This window comes from Atractosteus spatula, chromosome 9, assembly GCF_055471065.1.
Source record: "Atractosteus spatula isolate fAtrSpa1 chromosome 9, fAtrSpa1.hap1, whole genome shotgun sequence".
Lineage (NCBI taxonomy): Eukaryota > Metazoa > Chordata > Actinopteri > Semionotiformes > Lepisosteidae > Atractosteus > Atractosteus spatula.
In genome coordinates this window covers 17,606,415-17,621,439 of record NC_142714.1, presented here as the reverse complement: position 1 = coordinate 17,621,439, position 15,025 = coordinate 17,606,415, and the positions used below count along the sequence as shown (strand labels likewise).

General features: G+C 37.8%; 1 protein-coding gene across 2 annotated transcripts in view; it reads left to right on the top strand.

Moving 5' to 3' along the window:
• Positions 1 to 15,025, top strand: part of dnajc17 (DnaJ heat shock protein family (Hsp40) member C17) — an 86,154-nt gene that overhangs the window by 20,564 nt on the left and 50,565 nt on the right. For both annotated transcript variants that reach the window (XM_088925977.1, XM_088925976.1), the window contains exons 3-7: positions 811 to 869; positions 2,049 to 2,136; positions 3,628 to 3,710; positions 5,050 to 5,164; positions 8,133 to 8,182. In XM_088925977.1, the coding sequence (XP_088782103.1) occupies positions 811 to 869; positions 2,049 to 2,136; positions 3,628 to 3,710; positions 5,050 to 5,164; positions 8,133 to 8,182 (395 nt within the window). The remainder of the gene's footprint in view (positions 1 to 810; positions 870 to 2,048; positions 2,137 to 3,627; positions 3,711 to 5,049; positions 5,165 to 8,132; positions 8,183 to 15,025) is intronic.

The following is a 15,025-nucleotide window of genomic DNA, read 5'->3' as shown; positions in this document are numbered from 1 at the left end:
AATCTGTATTCCCCCAAGCCAGGAGAAAGGCGAAACCTAAGATTCCTGCAGCTCATTATATATATATATAAAAAAAATCTCAACAGAGTTATTAAACCCAAGCGATGGCAAGGGGCAGGTTCAGGTTTGGGGGTTAGCTGTGCATTGTACATATTCTGCCCTTCTGCGGACCCCACTGTTTGACAGAAAGAATCAGGAATTTACGTGAGAAAATTCACAGCATATCATTAGAGGAAACAGTCTGCGTGAGACTTCAAGCACGTTTTTTGCAGGAAATGTCTCAATTAATATCAGCCGTGTTTGGCACTGAGTCGATGAACAGTACACTTCTGTTCATTGCTTAACCCCTGTCTTGCCTTGTTTTGTGCACCCACTCTGTTATAAGTCCTTTTGAATGTCTTTAAAAGCCTTTTAATTCGACTGTCTTTATTTTATCAAGTTTTGCTTTTGGACATGACCGCTTCTTAATGTTCTGTCTGTGTCATGGAAAGGGTTACTTTTGTTTCTTGTCATGCAGACTCTTCAAGGAACCACCCTTCAATGTTATTTTTAATTAGTTTCTAATGTGGTAGTGCTCGACTGCGAGGGATGCGAAAGGTCTTTGGTTAATGAAATGCAATTTTTCTTCAGAACACATAAAAACATGGCCTGCAGGTTTAATAGTGCATTGTCATTCTTATCAAGACTAAAGATTCCTTTTCTACATATGCATGTGGTGTGAATTTAATTTTGTGTTTGTTTTTTCCGTTTTTGTATATGGGAGGTGTTTGGGTGTATTTTGTCTGATGGTGCTCTTTGCTTTCTTTTCAGCTGAGCTCTTCCACCAGCTGTCCCAGGCTTTAGAAATCCTCACTGATGCTGCTGCCAGGGTAAGACTGCCGTAGACCACTCTTAGATTTTCTCAGTTATCTCCATTTATCTACCTTCAAACCAACATGTGCAGTAGCTGGTATTCCATGAATTCTGCATTATTTCCCTTTAGTTTTCACTGCCTGCCAGTGACAATGACAAAGCAAAACTCATTCTGGAATAGATCACTACTTTAAAAATGTTGTGCAGACTTCTTTTCTGATCACTTCTGTATTTTTGGAAGCTAGCTTAAAGTTCAGTCTTACAGCAACAGGTCTTTGAGTAGGCCAGCTACATTTTAAGGAACACCCTGTATGTCAGATGACATAATGAAAAAAAATGCCACTCTTCACTTTGTAATGATTTGAAGATGTTTTCTTCAGTATGAATGACCTGTTAAACTGGTGCCTTCTGGTTTGATTTCCCATTCATTCTGTTCCGCACATGTGGTTCTAAGGATGTTCTTACTAAAAAGCAAAACAAAACCGTGGTTCAGTGGTAACTTAAGTCTCCTTTTCCCCAGCTGTGGTTGTTCAAATAAAGCTTCCCATGAAGTAAACATTGGCTGTCAATCAGTATTATTAATTTCTGATCTGACACAGGTTTGTTATGCATGAAATTTATCAATCTTCCTCAGAGTTAGGAGAGCTGTTTTGTAAAATGTGAGAAAATGTAACAAGAATAACATTCAAAATGAACACCTGGAACTGACAAATTCTTCGATTATCCAAATCTTAATGTATTTGAATGCACAGTATTTGTTCACCTGCATTAGAGAGGAAAGAGAAAAAAAAGAAATGTATGTGATCTTTAAATGTGATTCCTCTCTGGTTCTTTATTACTTTCAACATAAAAGCACTAGATTTTTAAGGCTAAAGTCTTTGTCCATTAAAAGGACATTTCATTGCACTGCTCAATTTGCACTGCTTTCTTTAAATCCAAAACAGAATGCATTCCCTTTTTCATTCCTTTGATACTGCATCTCTTACTAGATCTACACCCTCCAACAGTATATTTCAGAAAATGTGGAGTACATGTTATTTCTGGAGAAAAAATGTTTTCAGAGTTACAGTTTTCTCATGGATTTATACTCTTAAAATGACTTTTACTTTACTTTAACTTTTAAACAAGTACGCTTATCTGCGACACTGCTTTGCTTGTTAACTTTGAAATGACTCTTCCCTTCATGTTCTTCCCAGGCTGCTTACGACAAAGTTCGCAAAGCGAAAAAGCAAGCTGAAGAGCGAACCAGAAGACTTGATGACAAAAGAAAAAAGATTAAACTAGGTGAAGTGTCTTTCTAAGCTGTAAATATCACGAAGTCAGTTTGATGTTAACAGATAATATACCTAATGCTTAAATCTCTTCTACAGAGAAGATAGTTATATTGGGAAAAAAACTTATTGCAAGGTTTTGGAGGTTTAGCTATGAAGGCAATGGGCTGCCTTCAAAAAAGGTTCCAGGTTCAAATCCCTTTGCTACTAGCAATGCTTTTGCTGTTTGGTACCGAGTTGTTCAGATGGGATATGTAACTGAAGTTATGTTGTAAATTATTTAGCTGCTGATAATTTTTTTTCATAATCTCTGCAAGTCATTTTTTGTAGCAGCGTCTTCTAAATTATTACTTTTGTTTTCAACAGCATTATCACCTCACTATGAAAATGTTAGTTAAGCTGGTTAAATATAACAGAGTACTTTTCAATTAAAACTTTTTTTTACTTAAATCACCTTATCTAAGGTGAATCTGCTTTTCAAACAAAATATGAAACATTTGGTGACTGTCAACATTCTTAGAGATTTCTAAATGAGAAATGGCATTTTCAAATGTTTTTATGGTTCTTGTTATGGCTGTTCTTATGATTTATTGCAGAAAATCTCCCTCTGTTAATTTCTGTCCTCGGAACATATTTGTCCGTCATTGGAAATAGCAATAAAACGTAACTAATGTGCAGTATTGTTTACCTATTGTCTATTATCAGGAAGCAGGATGTCTGTGGAAACTGTAATTGGTTTTTAGTTTAGATGAGTTATTAAGTTGGCTAAGTACAGTGCAAAACAATCTAATCAAAATGTGCTAAATTATTGCATTTCCACTTTAATGATGCAGTTATTTTATTTGACTAACAGATGTCATTTCCACATTTTTTATTTCTGAATGGTAAACTTTGTGTTTTCAAGTCTGATAAAGAACGATTGTCAAAAGAAGATATCTGTAGCACACTTTTATTCATGTTTTAATGTTCTTGCTTACTACCCAAAGAAGGGAAGTGTTTTTTTTCAGTTTCTTTTCAGATAAAAGTTCCAAATGTAAACCCTGATAAAATCCATATTTTTATTTTTCAGACCAAGTTGTAACTTGTGTTACTTTAAAGCTTCAATTTATGCCTGTGATCCTATGTATCTGTCAAAAAAAAAAACAAGCCTCTTCCACATATTATGCTGTAAGAGACAAACTGCAGTGGTGTGTTTTACATAAAAAAAATAATGTTTACAATATATTCTTTCAAATCCGATTATTTATTTCTGCTGCAGAAATTGGAAGAGCATGGTGAAGGGATATTTTTTCATTTCTTGAACAATAAACAAAAAAAACATTCAACTAATTTTTTAACTTGGATAGGCTGGATTCTGCTCTAAGGAGAAACAGTGGTTTAGCGTAATTTTGTCAACTGCTTTTATCTTTTAACTTAAAAAAATAAGATTTTCCTGATTCATTTTATGAAGAACCTAGGATCTCTTTCTCGCCTGCTTGTAATAAAGTGATCTTGATTTTCACAGACTTGGAGGCCCGAGAGAGGGAAGCCCAAGCTCAGGCTGCTGAAGAGGATGAAATTAAAATAACACGTACATTAGAAGAGGAGGTGAGCAGTGTTATTAAAGTAATGTGACTAGAAAGGCAGTTTACTTTTGATTTTTGAAAGTATTGCATTCTGTTTGTTTTATTTATTCCATAATATTTTTTTTTATCTTCATCAGTATAATAACAGCAATAACAGTGATTATTATTTGAGTATTAAGGCACCAGCTCATTTAGTGTCTGAATCTTTTAGATAGAAACAGCAAGGAGGAACACAAGTTTTTGTTTTGTTTATTTAACATCCTGTTTTTTACATACTTGAACTGTGCGCGCAGTTCATTCCGAACCAATTGTATGGTGTTTCTGAATGTGGTCATAGCAAGCATAAAATAACATAAAACAGACTTGAGAGCTTAGGAAATCTAAGAAAACTTTTAACTCAAAGTCAAAGATCAGGGACTGCCACAAGAATTTAGCTGTACGTTACACTAAAAATAATTTCACCGTTTCTTAGGAATTACAAATTGCACTTTAAAGTGACCACATGGCTATTTATGTTTGTCTAGGTGTGCATACTGTATGTCTGTTTTATTCAAGCCTTGAAGTGTTCTTTTAAAATAACACTAATCAGCACTGTATTGATAACACATAACCTGTATAGTTTAATATACCCATTTTTTTTTGTTTTAGGGTTATGCAATGCTTGGAATACATTATCTTAAAAAAAATTCAAGCATTACGTGCAGATATTTTTGGGGTTCTGAAGAAGACAGGATATTTGTATTAAACACAGCCAGCAGGTGGCAGTGCTCAGTTGTCACTTCAGTAGGCATTAGTGTTAAACTGACATGGCTTTTACAATAGTAGTCTGCTCTTCTTTAGGCAGTTGTTCCTCAGAAGCAAAACTGAGATTCTGAAGGATACCGTTTAGCATGTTATTGGATAGAATTTTCCCAGCCGTTCTCAAAATATATCCATCCATTTTGTACTTGCTTTATCCAATACAGGGTCAGGGGGAAGCCGGAGACTATACTGGCAAACAATAGACACAAGGCAGGAAACACTCTGAATCGGATGCCAGTCCATTGCAGGGTACGCACAGACACAAACACAAATATGCAAAAGCTCACACCAGGGCCAGTTTTCCTAGGAGCCAGTATATCTGTGGACTGTGGGAGTACACTGGAACACCCACAGGAAACCTATGCGAATACAGGGAAAACATTCAAACCCCATGCAGATAGCACCCCAGGTTATGTACTGTATAATCATTATGTCAAAGATGCTGAGGTGCATTGTGCTGTCTATTCAGATTTCATAAAGATATGATTCATGCTTTGGTTTGTGAATTAAGGTGTACTTACTTTTAAGGGCTTGATTACTGATTTCTGAATTATTCCCAGATCATACGGCTGCGGGAAGAAGGGTCCAGAGAGCTCCAAAAAGAACAGCAGCTGATAAAGGAACAGATCCAGCGAGAGCGGGAGGGCAGAGTGCACAGGACGAACACAAAGCAAGGTGCACCCTGTTTCTTATTACCAGCACATTAAGCCATTGCCTCTTATTACTAACAGCACACATGCCATACAGATACTGCTGCTTGGTGCAGGCTTCTCACAGCACCAAGCACTCGCACACAGTATAACGTGAAATTCCTATGTTATATGATTATGGCATGCAGTGTTTCTTATTGATAACATGGAGCAGGCCCTTTTCAGTCATTGTTTTTTTCTAAGTAAAACTGGACATAAGCTCTGTGCAAATATTTCCTCATTAGAACATAAGAAAGGGTACCAATGACAAGTGGCCACTTTGACTGAGGCTAGGTAGTGTGACAATAATAACAAACACCCTTTTATATAGCACCTTTAAAAGTGGTTTGTCAAAGTGCTTTTTGGAAAAGAAGAAGCCCTTCAAAACAATGTTTTCACTCTAGATTTGAAAGAGCTCGGGGAAGGTGGTTCTCTGGTATCTTTAGCGATAAAATTTGAGGGCTTTGGGGAATAAGAGGAGAAGGCCCTGTCACCCATAGAGCATGTTTCCAATGTTCAAAAGCCTTTGTGTCAAGAAGTGCCTCCTGTTTTTTGTCCTAAATTCACACCTTCTTAGTTCTCACTTGCTGGTCTTCACTTAGACCTTAGGTTTTGCTTCATCACTGGCAAAGAGTCCTCATAGCACAAAACACTCACTCTAAGGGCTTGGTGTTAGTTAGCAACAGTATGCTGCTGTAATTATCAGTTCTCATAAAAGCATTCTCCTAACAAGTGGAGAGCACACCAATCAATGTATATGTAGAATTACATGGTAAGCAATATTTTAGTCAGGACTGATTTTGACTGGTTGTATCCCCTTCAAGAAAAAAATACGTTATTCAAGTTGAATAATGATAAATTGACTATGACACATGTATGTCTAATTTGAGAATTTTGAAGAAGTTAGTCTGCGTATAAAACACAATATGCCGCACTGATTGACGCATGGCTGCCTTTTCAGAGTGTCAGGTCATCTGTCATGGCAGCTCAAACTGAAACCAGGTCATGTTATACAGAATCTTACAAGCCCAAAAGCTTCCTATCAGTTAGAACAACAATCCAAAGACAGGAACACCATCTGAAAACAAATCTTTTTAAAACAATTCTCCATGTGCATGCAGACTCTGCAGGTGGGGATGCACAGGGATTTTTTGGAGTTTGGGGAAAAAAAAGCAGCTGAAAGCTGTTTGTGTTTCGGTGAAGTACATGGGAATCAGACAAGGGCTGCTTGTTATGTCTTATTATTTATTTTCTTTGAAAACTAAACTATGCAGTCATCCTTCCAGAGCTTTTCTCATGTGGAGAGGACTTCTGTGAAAACAGACTAGGTCTTTCAGGAATTGGAATAAGACAGATGTTAATCCTTGTGCCTTCTGAACCACTCACTCCTTTAATATTGCTCTTCGAAATGGATTAATACCAAAAGTCTATAATAAACAGCTGCTTCTAGTATTAACGAAATGTGGCATTTCAGCACTTTGTCTATAGTGTAGTGAAAAAAAGAGTATTTGAATGCAAATGTCTGTCATCTGATATCCATTGTATTTAAGTGTATTAATGTATTTTTGCCAGTGACAATTATTTAGAGCAAAATTCGGACTGGGGATGGGGAACTGATGTGAGAATGAATGTCTAACAAGGAAAAAGAGACCTTTTCGTTGGGTTAAAAAAACTCTGCTGCCTGAACCCTAGAACAGTATGGATGTCTGTTCTCATTTTAAGGTTCTGGCATGTTGCCGTCTTCGTTCTGAGAGTATTTTCTTTGCTAGACCTGTTTTTACTTATTCCTGTGCACTCCTATAAATGGCCACCTGACTGCATCTTCCTTCTTTCCGAAGGTCATTCTTAGGGCTGAAAATTCAGGTGCCAAGAACTGCAGAAGCTCTCAATGGCTTTCAAATAAGTAGATAATGCCAATATTAGAACCTGGAGCACCTCACCATCCCTGGAATCTCCTTCACTAGGAGGGCCCTGCATCATAGATCAAACTGTGTTTGTATGGGATGTAAAGGTATTGTGACACAGCCTTCAAAATACAATTCTTAATATTTTCTCTTTCTCTCCGAGAGCCCCTTCTTCCCCCCCCATGTGGTAAAATAGCAAAACATCCAAAGCCACACCAGCATTAATTGAAAAATTAATATGAAACTTTAGTAGACACTCAAGAGGCTTTTTTAGGAGTCATAGATCTTCCAAGACTTACATTATCTGGTATTTCATTTACTCTTTTGAGTAGAGTCTGCATGTCGGTTTGAGAGCTCACACGTGCTGCACCACAGTCAAGTCATAGCAGTCCAGCAGAAGGGGAATCTGCTTTATTGTAACAATCTCTGACTCTATCCTGTCCCATTGCCGGCATACTGTAGCTGGGTTCAGACTCTCAAAAACTAGCTTTCCCCTTGGACTCCAAGCCGCCTATTGGAGATTCAAGCAATCGTTCCTCTTTTCTGTTATCACTGGATAGAAAAGCACCTGAAATGGAAATAAGGCTGGGTTCTGTTGGGTTAATAAAGAATACAAAAAAGGAGAAAGAATGGTAGAAAAACAGGTAATGAGAGGACAGAACCCCCATCGAGGCCTCAAACAAGGCAGGCACGCAAGGATGCTGTTTTCAGTCTGCTCTCCGCTTGCACGCAAGAAGGCCCTCTGCATTCCTCGTTTCTCGGAAATCTTCATTCCAGAAAGGCCGGTTAGATCAACAGTGTGGTTCCTGGAGCCAGAAAATGAATTAAAAAAAAATTGTGTGAGACCAGCAAGTGATACAACAGTGTTAGAGTACATTTGACAGAAGTGCAGCTTGTTCCTGTCCCTCTAGTGGAGCTACCCCCTCCATCACTCTTTGACCGCGTGTGCACCACCTCCCCCCTTCCTCCCTTTCCTGACATGTCCAGGTTATTTATACTGTTCTTTCTTAATTTTGGCAAAATTCAAATATCTCGTCTTCCCTCCCACAGGCACTCAGGGTGGAACACGATCCGACACACATGTGACCCCCAAATTAAAAGTAAGACATTAAAATATTGCTTTTCGATTGGGGTGAATACTCAGGGGAGTATTGCGTGACTCTTGCAGATAGCTCTTTTGGAATTATTCAGTGGTGTCCCAGGGAGTCAGTGGGTCAGGGGACATTGAGAGGAAAGCAACTCTTAGAAAACCAGTGGAATATTTGTGATTACAGCAGTCATGATTGAAACCAGGTCACTGTATAGCAGAACATTAGGGGCAGTAAAAATACTGCCTATTTATTTTATCTGTACCTTATTCCAGCTTTAATTTATTATCCAGAGCACCATAACTAAATTAGCAACTGAAAGGAAACATGGGGAATGTATACTTTAGGAATTCACTACAGGAATAATATCTTTAACAATAAACTAACTACTCTTTGTGTTTTCAGCAGTGAAATCAAATATTAAAGGTTGTCAAGAAAATGCATAGTGTAGTGTTGCACAAAATTTGTAAAGACACTAGTCCAGGTCAGATGTGGACATAATACAAGCTGGCAATGATGACCAGTGTCAATCCAGGCTTTTGGAATATGTGAGGAAATGTGTAATCTGCTAGGAAATGCTTAATGACAAGTAAGTCATCTGAAGAATGACCACCTGACTTTCAAACAAGACCTTACAGCTCTCAGAAAGAAGAATAAAGATAACCATTACTGTACCACAATACCCAAAGTAAAGTCTTTTTAATAGGATGCTAAGCACATCGATGTCTGATCCCAATCAATGTGGATGCATCTTCCAGTTACAAATTGCAGGGACAGTGCTTGAAATGATTGCTCATTGGCAAAAACCCTTTTCCCTTTTATCCAAAATGTCTTAATCTGAAGAAAAAGTGTATTTTTTTCCAATCAAGTGTTGGATTGTGATTGCGACAAGGTAGTATGATCAACATTTTAAAACAATAATTGTTGCACCTAAGGAAGATTTGTAAAGAGAGTCTTATATGAAGTAGAACATTCGTTACATTTATCCCCATCTGAAGGTCTAAAGGTCCAAGAAGTGGACAATAAATTTCTGTCCTGCACTTTGGGTTTTGACATTATTGTGAAGACACCGCATTATATGTTGTGACCACCATATACAGTAGATCACAGTTACTATTTGCCCATTAAAGCAATCTGTGTAGGGATCTTACTATTTTTACGAGCAAACCTGAATCTATTGGATGTTGTTTAGAAGTCTATTGACTGCTTTAAAGAATGTCCTATAGATTAAGAAGCAAATAAAAAAGACAGCAATTCTTCAAGAGGTAGGTGGCATGTCATAGACAAATCTCAGAGATGTTGGTCCTACTGAAAAGTCTTTTATTTCTAATCAGTAATGTCTCCAGTTCAAATTCCTGATCCAGTATCTCATAATATAGCTGTCGTATTCTGATTCTAGGTTAAAATATATAAGAAGGTTATTTACAGAACCTTGCAAAAGTATTCCTAAGACTCTTCCTATGGTGTTCCATTTTGTAAAATTACAGCATGATGCATACACTTAGTATTGTATTCAAATATTTATATATATGAATGTATTGTATTCAAATTCGTATTTTAGTTACAGTAAATGTAAACAAAAACGAAAGAGAAAAAACTGAAATAGTTGATTGCATAAATATTCAGACCTATGAACGTGTGACTCATGGATATTTCCTCCCATCTCAGCCTCTGTACTCTCTCAGAACTCTGTAACTCTTTCACTATTGTTAAGCTCGCAGCGGCATCCCTAACCAGTTTTCTTCTTGTCCGGATGCTCGGTTTGGAGGAAAAACTTTATCTAGCCACTGACTGGGTATCGCCAACTGCCTAATGATTAACTTCAGGATGCTCAAAGAGACATTGGGATCTTTATCTCTGAATTGCTTTGTTAACTCTGAATTCTAGCTTGAAATTCATTGACTGAGGCATCTTTCAAAGGCTCATTTATTCTGAAATCATGTGAAACACAGTTATTGCAAATGACCCTCTAAACTACAGTAGGTATGGTTCCTTAAGGTATTTTTTTTCAATTTAATTTTGTTAAGGTTTGCCACAGCAAATGTTTAGAATACTTTTGAAAGAAAATGGAAAGTCATGATTGCACATTATCAATTTAATTATTTTTGTTTTATACTTCCTATACTTGGATGTGGAGTAGGTTGTGTATATAACATGTTAATTGTTAAGTCACAGTGCCATTATTGCAAGCTTTAAAGCAATAAAAAAGTGAAAACAGAGCATGGACTTTTGCACAGCAGTGTACAGTATGTCTTACATCTAGAGCAGCCTAGCCTAGCCTCTTTATAAGTGTTATATTTTTGTGTGTATAACCATGAATGGGACTACATTGTAACCAGTTGTCCACAGTGAACAAGTGATGTATTTGTCAAAAATTGATTTAATCAAACTCTTTGCATGTGAGACTATCTGGCAGAACCTAAAGTCACGCATGACCTGATTGACAAATATCTGAGTGGAAATGAATTTTTCTATGCTTCATTGTTTTGGTTAACCTCATACCTCCTCCCTCCTCATCCAAATTCTCTGGTTCCCTTCTCTCCAGCTTCTCTCTTCTTGACTCAGCATCCCTCAACAAACTAGTTACACGCATGAAACCCACCACATCTATCTTAGATCCCATTCCCACCACTTTATTCCAGTCCCGTTTCTTTTCTCTCTGTCCCATTGTCCTCAATATTTTACATGAATCCTTGAGCGCTGGCATTGTGCCAATGGTCCTCAAAACTGCTGCCATTACCCCCGTGCCAAAAAAGCCTAACATGGCTCTCGACAATCTTAACAATTTTCACCCCATCTCCAACTTACCCTTTCTTTCTAAAATTCTGGAACATGCTGTCACATTTCAGTTACATAACCACCTCATGACAAACAACCTTTTTGAACCCCTCCAATCTGGCTTCCGTCAACTTCACAGCACAGAAACGGCCCTTGTCAAAGTCACCAACGATCTTCTAATAGCTTCTGATTCTGGTTCTCTTTCTATAATCATCCTTCTTGATCTCAGTGCTGCTTTCGACACTGTTGACCATAACATCTTACTCTCCCGTCTTGAGACTGTGTTTGGAGTTTCTGACACTGCCCTCAAATGGTTTAAATCTTACCTCACTGATCGCTGTCACTTTGTCTCTCTTAATGGGTACAGGTCTGAAATTGGTCTTGTTAAGTCTGGTGTCCCTCAGGGCTCAATACTGGGCCCCTTGCTCTTCGGCATTTACATGTTCCCTCTTGGTCAGCTTTTAAGATCACATGGCCTCAGCTTTAATTTTTACGCTGATGATACTCAAATATACATCCATACCAAATCTGACACTGACATGGCTGTCTCTATTTTATCTAATTGCATCTCTGACATAAAAATTTGGATGACTCAAAACTTCCTTCATCTCAACTGCGACAAGACTGAAGTCATGCTTATTGGTACCCCCCATCAACTTTGTAAAGCCAGTCCTGTAACCCTTTCTGTAGATGGCTCTGTACTTGAGCTTCAATCAAAATTGAAAAACCTTGGGGTTATATTCGATTCTGGCTTAACATTCGACCCACATGTGCAGCATACTGTCAAAACATCTTTTTTTCACCTTAGAAATATCGCAAGACTACGCCCTATGCTATCATTAACTGTGGCTGAAAAGCTGATCAACACATTTGTATTCTCTCGAATTGACTACTGTAATGCTGTACTCGCAGGGGTATCAAAATCTACTCTAAACAAACTGCAGTACGTCCAAAATTCAGCAGCCAGAATCCTGACCAGGTCTAGTGCAAGTGTTCACATTACTCCTGTCCTGGAGTCCTTGCACTGGCTTCCTGTCAAATTCCGTGTAGACTTTAAAATCCTCATGCTCACCTATAAGGCTCTGCATGGCTTGGCACCTCAGTACCTGTCTGAACTATTATTGCCCCACTCCCCACCTCGCAACCTCCGCTCTTCAAATTCTGCCCTCCTTACTGTCCCCCAAGCCCGTCTACATTGTATGGGTGACAGGGCCTTCTCCTGTTATGCCCCCAAGCTCTGGAACTCTTTGCCCAAGGATATCAGAGAGTCACCCTCTCTAAACTCCTTGAAATCCAGACTCAAAACCCTCTTCTTCAGAAAAGCCTTTACTTAACTGGTTCCATTCTTCACCCCTCTGCTCTTCTTAGTACCACCATCCACGGTCTCCCCTATATATTGTAATTGTGTCTTATCTTGTGTATTCTCCTTATTTATTGTTATACTCTTCTTATTTATTGTTATTGCAATCCTGTAAAGCGCTTTGAGAAGCCACCTTTAAAGGCGCTATATAAAATAAAGTTTATTATTATTATTATTATAACCTGGTAGATATCATTTTGAGGACATTCTAAAAGGTGTAATAGGTTCCAAGCAACAAAGTTGCTTGTGTGGATTATTTTTTCTTCTGTAATTTTCACATGCCTATGAAATCCGGAAACATTAAGCAATATTATAGGCAGGTGAAAGGCCAATGATAAGTAGTCACAGTGTACATTATACCAGTCAGGTCAATTTTGGCAATCTTGAAAATAGTTGCTCCCTGAAACCAAGCAGAATAGAGGTCTATAACTATTGGACTGTGTTATGACACATCCATAATAATATGTAGCGTATGTTCATAATAAGATGGTTGGCTGTCACAAACTAATCAATGTAAAAATCTAGGTAATATGTATATATACAGTAGCATTGTGTCTTGGCGGTACATTGTGCCAGTGTCATATAACATCTCGTACTTCCAGAGCTCGCATAGATCTGAATATGGAAAGGAACCAATAGGTTACATGTTGTTCACAAAATGTGGCTCAGTTAAGTGAATTTACAGGAGCTTCTTGCAATACCCCCAAATTATTTTCTCTGAAACCAAGAACAGCACACATCGGAAACCTGCTGCACAATGTTGCTTCATGTCCAAGATTTAAACTTGTCTAAGAGGTGGATAGGTCACATGCCATGACTGACTGGATTTGTTTTCATTGAATGTGCTCGGCCAATCAGAACAAAACTTGGCATATGTTCCATTAAAAGGCAGAGTTTTCATTAGACAGTCATATTTCGGATGGGCTTAATATTAATGTCTTTTCATGCATGTTAATAAATCTGTAGATGAATGTTGTAGACTCGTCAATAGTCACAGACTGTTTCTTTCTGATTGCTTGTAATTTCTTTCCCCATTAATTCTTTATCAAGATCAAAACAACAGTTTGTAGGAGGTAGAGCCTATAAATGCTGTTCTGAATAGCAGCCTTTGGTGATAATATTCCTCTATCAAATAAAGCCAATTGGTCACATGACTGTGCAACCAAGTAAGGTTGTGGACCTGTCTGGTCCTCCTGACCAAATAAAATGCCATTTAACTCCATAATGAATGCATACAGGGCCATGGTAACTGTGGGACCCCTTATGTGCTTATGGATATAATGATAAATGAACAATTGTGTTATACAACTCATGATAAAGTCATGGTTATTATTTGGAACCCATCAAGGAAATAAAATGTACTTTTCCATAAAAGATTTTCTTATCGTGACCTTTAACTTCTCATGAAAGTCATGTCTTGGTCACTTATGATCTGTGCTTGCAGCTATACTGTATTTCCAAATTGCTTTTTGGGGCAACCAGGTGGTTTTGCAGTTAGCAGTGCTCCCTCACAGGTCGTGGGTCCTTTTGAATTGTGTGCCTCCTGTGTGGAGTTAGCATATTCTTCAGCATGTTTTGTTTGGCTGCTTCAACCTTCTCCCTTGGTGTCTGCAAATTGTGTGTGTCCTGTCTGCTGGGTTATGCTCTGGCATTCTGCAGCTTTCTATAGGATGAAGTGGCTGTGGATCTTGAATGGATTTTTTTTTGTTATTGTACTCTAAATTGTTTCAACAGAATTTGAATTCTGTAAATCCAATGTAAAAACATGCTGCTGTTCTTTGAAAAGGACCATATAACAGTAATACTTAATTTGATTTATATTTTTTCCCCAGAATGTTTGGTTATTTGTGGTCTTGGTGTTTGGGATTGATCTCAAATGGACTGTAGCATTTAGCCAGTGGTGGAATGCATTAATTCTTCACTTTACACACACCCCCTCCCAAAGTTGTTTAGGCTACTAGTAATACACTGTATACACAAGCCGTATGCAGCAACAGACAAAATGTTGGGTATAGCCCACATGCTGTTGTGATCTTGATACATGGAGATTAATGGGGAAAAACGTTACAGCCGATCAGAAAGAAACAGTGCGGGAAAACACATTTTTGAGACGGTTTTTGAAACCTAAATGATAATCATTTCACTATTCTTGATTTCTAGAAATACCTAATATACCAGTTTTGTCCTCAGTATTGCAATATTACACTGTGGCTTTGTGTTAGGCACATTCTTCACGAGAACCTAACTGATTACTTGAAGCTTTTTGTTTTTGTTGAGCTTTAATTAAAAATTCCAGAAATGTGTGATTTAGCTGCTGTTATGTTTTGAACAGAAATGCTAATAAAATGGCATTGCCCCACAATTTCAATTGCCCCTCTCTAATCTGTCTCACTGAAATACAGTGCCTTGCAAAAGTTTTCAGACCCTTGCAAAGTCTTTCATTTTGCCAATTTAAAGCTTGCAGGTCGGACAATTTGGAGTAGCAATTAACATTTGTTATATACACAACCAACCACTCCTCCCATTCAAAGCAGAAAGCACTATGAAAAAGTTACTGCATCTCATCTTACCCTTAGATGAAGACCCTTACCCCTTAGTCTTCAGTTTGAGCATTCTAGTTTTGAATGCAATAGTTAGGTAAAAACTTGTGTATGCATCATTTTGTAATTTCAAAAAAAGGGAAACAATGGAGAGAGGTCGGAATATTCTTGCAAGGC